At 47.0% G+C, this 6,827-nt stretch overlaps 1 protein-coding gene across 1 annotated transcript in view; it reads left to right on the top strand.

The window, feature by feature from the left end:
* Positions 1-6,823, top strand: part of LOC105301795 (liprin-alpha-3-like) — a 42,259-nt gene extending 35,436 nt beyond the window's left edge. Inside the window, 4 exon segments of the mRNA XM_023520169.1 lie at positions 2,248-2,309; positions 2,458-2,649; positions 2,966-3,065; positions 6,585-6,823. Of these exon segments, the coding sequence (XP_023375937.1) occupies positions 2,248-2,309; positions 2,458-2,649; positions 2,966-3,065; positions 6,585-6,823 (593 nt within the window).
* Positions 6,824-6,827: the final 4 nt, after the last annotated feature.

Here is a 6,827-nt window from a genome sequence, read left to right as displayed (position 1 = left end):
ATCCTTTTGTACCTTTCTCTATGCTTGTAAGATTATCTGCTAGTATATTTCCACGTGTATGGTGTTTTTCTTCCTTCTTTATACTATACATACACAGGTAACGCTTTCTTATGATGACCCCTTTAGGTCCCAGCTTCTCTATCTTGAACCTGTTCTAATAGCTGCATGACGTTTCTTGGTCATGGATGTACCATCTGTTCTTTCCATTTTTCTTAATTCACGGATACTTAACATTTTATCAGCGTTTGGCGCTATAAACAATGCCGAATAAATATCTTTGTGCGTGGACATCTAGAATTACGTACAGTAGATTTCCCAAGTGATATTGTCGTGCGTGTATATTAATAGAGTAGATGACTTTCTAAAAATCTGTAGCAATTTTCCCTCCCATCAGATCTGTGTGCTAGTGTTCTTTTCCATCCACTCTCAACCAGCTCTGGATTTTCGTGCTTTAATTTTTTTTTTTTTTTGGCCAGTTCGATGGGTAAAAAGTGACATTTTACTTTTAATTTGATTTTTAATTTATCTAATACTGTTGGGAACTACAAGTCTATATGTGTTGTTGGCCAATCAAATTTTCTCAATTATGAGAAAATTTGAATAGTCTATTCAAATCTTCTTTCCTCTTTTTTTACATGGGTTATTTCTTATCTTTTTTCTTTCTTATCTTTTTATAGGATTTCTTTGTATCCTGTGGATAATAAACTTTGGACTGCTAGATGTATTGTAAACTTTAAAAAATGTTTTAATTATGACTTCTGTTTCCATAAAATTCCATTGTTTTCATGTGGTTAGATATATTTGTTGTTTCTTTTATAGCCGCTGGGTTTCCTGTTTTTGTTTGTTTGTTTGTTTGTTTGTTTGTTTAACAAAGGTCCATCCTACTCCATCGCTATACAAATATTCTCTCTGTCTTCTTTTTAATATCTTATATTTTCATATTTAAAAATTTAATCCATCCGGAAATAATTTTTACATGTTTTGAGTGAGGTAGAGAGTCATCTATACTTCTTTTCTTCCAAACAGGAAGCCATGTTTTCTTCATGACCATTTAATAAATAAGCCATCTTTTTCCAGATAAATTTGAAATAATATTCAGTATATCTTCAGTTTCTTCATACATCGAAATCTGCTTCTGAACCCTTTTCTCTTCTACCTCTCTAATCCTGTGCCAAATTATGTTGATTACAGTAGTTTAAAGATGTTTGGATGTTAATTAGGGAAAGTTCCCCCTCACTGTCCCTCCTCAAAAATTTCTTAACTCTTCTCTGACATTTATTCTTCCATATGAATTTTAAAATGATTTTGTTCCATGAAAAACAAGGAAGACACTTCTAAACCCTCCTCCCCTCTCCTTTACTCAAACTGCATTAAATTTGTGTGTTACTTCGGGACAGGTTAATATGGTCTTAGCTTTTCCGTTAATTCAGGTCTTGTCCTTAAATAAGGTTTATAAATTTCCTCATAAAGATGTCATACCTTTCTGGAGAATTAATTCCTAGGTATTTTATATATATATATTTTTATCACAACATGAATAGGATACATATTATTACTAGTTTGGAGAAAAGTTTTTGATTTTTGTGTATTTATATCAATTCTCTCACCAAATCCTCTTATTAATATTTACTTACTTTGAGCGGAGTCTCTACAACTTTCTGAGAATATAAATTATATTTTCTTCAAATAGATATCTTTGTGTCTTCCAGCTTAAAAAAATGCGAGTTTTCATTCCAATTATTTCATTTTTTTTTTTTACATTATTATTCTCAAACGAGTGTGCATAGTAGTAGTGTTGTCTCGTTTCTTATTTTAATGGGAACAGAGTTCGTAGAAAACTGTCTTACAGATTTTGCTATTGGGTTTTGGTAAATATCCTTATTGGATTCGGATAGTCCTTTCTTTTTCTTATTTCCTTCATTTTCTGGTTGAATTTTCATCCTCTCCTGGCTCCTGGGTGGTTAATCAACCCTAGGATTATGCCACAAACATCTGCCTTGTTCGGGAACCCAGGAGTCCAGGCCCTCGGCCCCCTCCTTCCTTGGGGAGATGAGCATGCATTACTGTCTTCAAAATCTGGCCCCTTTGAGCACATTCAGAGACAAGACAATTCCCATGAGCCTCAGGACGGAGGATTAGGCAGAAGCCGATGTTCGCCCCAGGGACTCCTGGGAAAATGTGATTCTCTCCCATCCCTGCAAAGGATGATGGGAGGTGACCAAACCCCCGTCTCTCTTCTCTCCTCAGGGACCGGCATTGACATCCCTGTCCTCCTCCTCCTGATTGATGGTGATGAGAAGATGCTGAAGGTATAGGGGCCCAGATGTGTGGGTTTAAGGGGTGAGGTGGCTGGTGGCCTGGACCTTGAATCATAGGGGAGGAGGGGACTGGGGATCTGGACTCCAAGTGGGGTGGATAGCTGCCTTCCCTGACCCCACTGCCCCCTTTATCTCATAGCGGATAGAGAATGCCACCCAGGCTCAGCTCCCCTGCCTGCTGGTGGCCGGGTCTGGGGGAGCTGCGGACTGCCTGGCGGAGATCCTGGAAGACACTCTGGCTCCAGGGAATGGAGGGGGCAGACGAGGTGACGCCCGAGATCGGATTAGGCGTTTCTTTCCCACAGGGGACCCTGAGGTCCTGCAGGCCCAGGTACGACACTGAGGGCCCGACTCTGGACTCTGAGATGGAAAGGAGCTGGGACCTGGACTCCTGGGTCTCGAGAGAAGAGGGTGCTTGCTGAGGGCTGGGAGTCTTGGGTCTGAGGGAAGAAGAGAGGAACGGGAGCCCAGACTTGTGGATCTGAGAGAGGAGGGGCTGGGAGTCTCAAGTCCTGGGTCTCAGAGAGGAGAGGCCTGGGGGCTTGGACTCCGGGGTTCTGGGACTAGAGAGTTGCTGGGCACCTAGACTACTAGGTTCTGAAGGCTTCCTGTGTCTCTGTGGGGATGCGGAATTTCGTATTCTGCAGGTGGAGAGGATCATGACCCGGAAGGAGCTGCTGACAGTCTATTCAGCTGAGGACGGGCCTGAGGAATTTGAGACCATTGTTTTGAGGGCTCTCGTCAAGGGTAAGACTTGGACCCCCAAATCCTCCCCTTCTCTCCACTAAACTCTGGACACCTTTCCTGACCTGGCACTTTATCTGTCCTCTCTAATCTCAGGTCGTGCCCCCTTTCATCTCTTTCTATTTATCATTCATTCCCCTTTGCAATGTTTCTTGGGTGTTTGCATGGTGCTCGTGGACAGTTTTCCCAAGACACTTTCATTATGTCCCAACATAACTTTCTTTCCGTTGGACCTATGCATTCATCCTTTCCTCCTTTATCAGTTCATCCATCCATCATCCATCCTTCCATCTCTTCATCTATCCACTCATCCGTTCTTCCATCTAACCCCTCCCCGCCCTTCCTCTTCTACGAGCCTCCAGTATGTTTCAAGCACTGAGGGGTGGGGGAGTCAGAGATGAACCGGAGCACTGTCTCTCAGTGAGCAACTCCTGATATTTCGCTAGAGGAATGAATGATGGAAACCAAGGTAGGGGGCATAATGGCCACCTGGTCGTGGCCGGGGATGCAGCTCGTTTATGCATTCGACAGATATTATCCTAGGCTCCAGGGAATAAAGCAGACCCATTTCCTGCTCTCAAGGACCCTAGATCCCCCCAGGGTTATTTGGACATAATCCTAAGTAAATTTAATACAAAAGCTTGGAGGGGGAACCACTGTTAGTAAGAGGGGAAAATTCAAGAAACTGGCGTTTAAATTGGGCCTTGAAGAACTGGTAGAATTTGGACTTAGTTAGGGGAGGAGCTGGGGTACATACGTTGTAAGGAGGATTCCCAGGGCTCTGGGGGTGCAGGTGGGGAGGGTCATTTTTGGTGTCAGAAGCATTTTACAAAGAGAACACGCACTTAAATAATAACTCCCAAGAGGCATAGCGTCTATTTCTAATGCGTTCGCAGCCCCGCTGGCATCCACCATGTTCCGTGGAGGCAGAAGGAATAGTTAGTTACTTCTGACTCTGGTGTCAGAAAAAGCTACCATCGAATACCAGCTTGGCCCCTTCCTTGCTGTGTGTGTGACCTTGAGAAAGAGGCTTCATTCCCCTCTCTGCATCTTGGTCTCTTTTTCTGAAAAAATGGTGGAATGTCGTGGGACCGAGAAGCCGCTTAGGAGCAGTGCCCCGGTCCCTGGGAGCTCTTCTTAACATAATTCTGTTTCTTTTGGGGACACATCCTGAAATAAAAGCTAACGGTGGGCAAATCCGATTCACTTTACGGAAGTGAACATTCGAGCTGCTTGGGAGAAAACGCAGCAAGCAGCTCTGTGAGATGTGGTTCGAGGGGGCGGTGTTCTAACTCCATCGTCTGCAAAAGGGGGCGTGATCACATTCTGCGGGGGAAATTGGAGCCGGCCGGCGGCTTGGCGATAGCATCGTTGAATAGATGGGGTTTCAGCAGGTGAGGGAGGAAAAGGGAAGAGAACGAAGGCTCCTTAAGAGTCTAGTATGAGCCAGGCACTGTGCCGAGCACTCGGCATGCATTATGGCCCCCGATCCTCCGTCCTTTCCTGCAAGGATTGTCTCCTCATTTTGCAGTTAACACACTGAGGCTCAGAGAAGGGAAAGGTGACTTGCCCGAGGTCATACAAGGTAACAGGGGTCGGCCTTTTAATTCAGGTGTCTGACTGTTAAGCCCACTGCACGGGGTGCGTTTGGGGGAGACCTAAGAGGCCCATGTGGATGGCACAAAGGGAGCGTTGGAGACAAAACCAGTGAGATAGGCTGGACCAGACCACCCAGGACCTCGACTGAGACTTTGTCCTGAGAAGGACGAGAGGACCAGTCCTGTGTATAGAAGGACCCTCTGGGATCATGCGGGGACAGACGAGAGAGGAGAAGACAGGCCGAGGATAAGGAAGTTACTACAGCAATGGCGGCAGCGCAGGACGGAGCCGTGGGCGCAGTCGGGGGGCTAGGCAGAGAGAGTGGGGTGCAGGAGAGATGGGGCGTGGGGAACTAATGATCTGGGGGATGTAAAGGGAGGGACGAGAACAGCACCTGGGGGTCTCCCTCCTTTACCGGGTGGACAAAGGCGCCATTCCTGAGATGGAAGACGCAGGGGAAGGTCAGTTTGAGGAAAGACCCCGAGCTTGGTGTGGAACGTGGTGAGCATGAATTCAAGGCCCGAGGGAGGTCCAGGTGACAAATGGTGACATGTTAAGGCAGAATATAATGCAAGATATTATAGATCTTTTTTTTTTTTCCCCTTTCCCTGTGAGGAAAGCAGGGGGTGATTCATAGACTCTTAGAAAGTCTCTCTCTGAATTTGCTTCTGGGTTTGGAAAAGAAATATAAAGCCGTGCGGTCCTAGGCATGTTGCTATGTGTTTCCTCACCTCTCAATCTGCGTGGTTACGCGGATGGAGCTGTCGATTCCTCCCAGTTTGGGAGGTTCGCGTGGTTATTACTGGTAACAGTGCTCCGCAGTGGCTACCATCATGATTCCCATTTTATAGATGAGGAATCCGAGGCTCCCGCCGGTCGGTGGCCTGCCTGAAGTCGCTCAGTTGGCGTTGGCGGAGCTGGGATTGCAGTGGCCTCGGAGCCCCCTGCTCATGTCCACCATCGCCTAGTTGTACCATGATGATTTGGGGAACGACCGAAACGAGACGAAAGTCCTTCGTTTTGGAGATAGATGTTGAGAAAGCAGAGACAGAAAGAAAAGCTAACTGTGCCCCACAGGTGCGCTGAGCCCCGGCGGTGTGTACACTTGGCTTTTCTTCTCCTTGGACCCACCGCTCGCCCCAGAAATTTCTGGCCCCTGTTGAGTGCACGTGTTTGTGGCCGTTCAATTGGTGGATCCAAGTTTCAAAGGCCTCTTGATCTTCCTTGCTCGTTTTAAGGACCACCGAGGTCTTCTAAAGTCTCTCGAACGTTCGGATTTTTTCCGACCTCATTTTCAGCTACTGTCACTTCTTTTTTTCCCACACACACCCCAAGTTTCAGGAAATCCACGTGACTCACGTTTGTGATCATATCCTGTGTTTTCCTGCACCCGGGCCTTTGCTCAAGCTGCTCCTGCTGCCTGGAAGGTTCTTTTTCACCTTCGAGGCACGCCTCCAGATCCTGCTGGTCTTTGAAAAGCCCCACCTCAATGCCCGTCCTGTACCTGTACTAGGCTCTCAGATGGGATCACTCAAGCCTCTGTGACCATAGCCCCCTTGGGCCCTGATCACGTTCTGGGACGTATTTTCTTGGAATGAGCTCCTTCGGGGCAGAGGCTGTATCCAGTTTCTCTCCCCACCCCTCCCACTGCCTGGTCCACAACCGATCACAGTAAATATTAAATGAATAAACGGTTCTTCTTCCTTCTTGGGGGCTCTGAACCACTGGCCTGCACTCTGCCTCTGAGTTGAATGACTTGATGCTTGTAATAGCCCGTCTTCTTAAAGACCCCAGACTCTGCTCGACAACACCCCCTTTGTATGGAATTTCAATGTCAGGCATCTCAAATAGAAGCAAATCGGACACTGATCCCGTGTTCCTACCTCCCTTCTGACTCCTGCCCCCTCCCTGTCACCCTCGCAGCCTGCGGGAGCTCTGACGCCTCAGCTTACCTGGACGAACTGCGTTTGGCTGTGGCTTGGAACCGAGTGGACATTGCCCAGAGTGAACTCTTCCGGGGTGACATCCAGTGGCGGGTGAGGGGTCGGGACCTGGGGGCTGGGGATCGGGACAAGGGGACGCACTCTCCTTCCTCCCTGATATTTGGCCCCGTCTTCCATGATGGCCTTTCCGGCCTTCTCTTAATTGTACATCCTCTCTGATTGT

The sequence above is a fragment of the Pteropus vampyrus genome, unplaced genomic scaffold, assembly GCF_000151845.1.
Source record: "Pteropus vampyrus isolate Shadow unplaced genomic scaffold, Pvam_2.0 Scaffold250, whole genome shotgun sequence".
NCBI lineage: Eukaryota > Metazoa > Chordata > Mammalia > Chiroptera > Pteropodidae > Pteropus > Pteropus vampyrus.
Note: the sequence above shows the minus strand (reverse complement) of the source record. Positions and strands in the feature narration are given on the sequence as shown.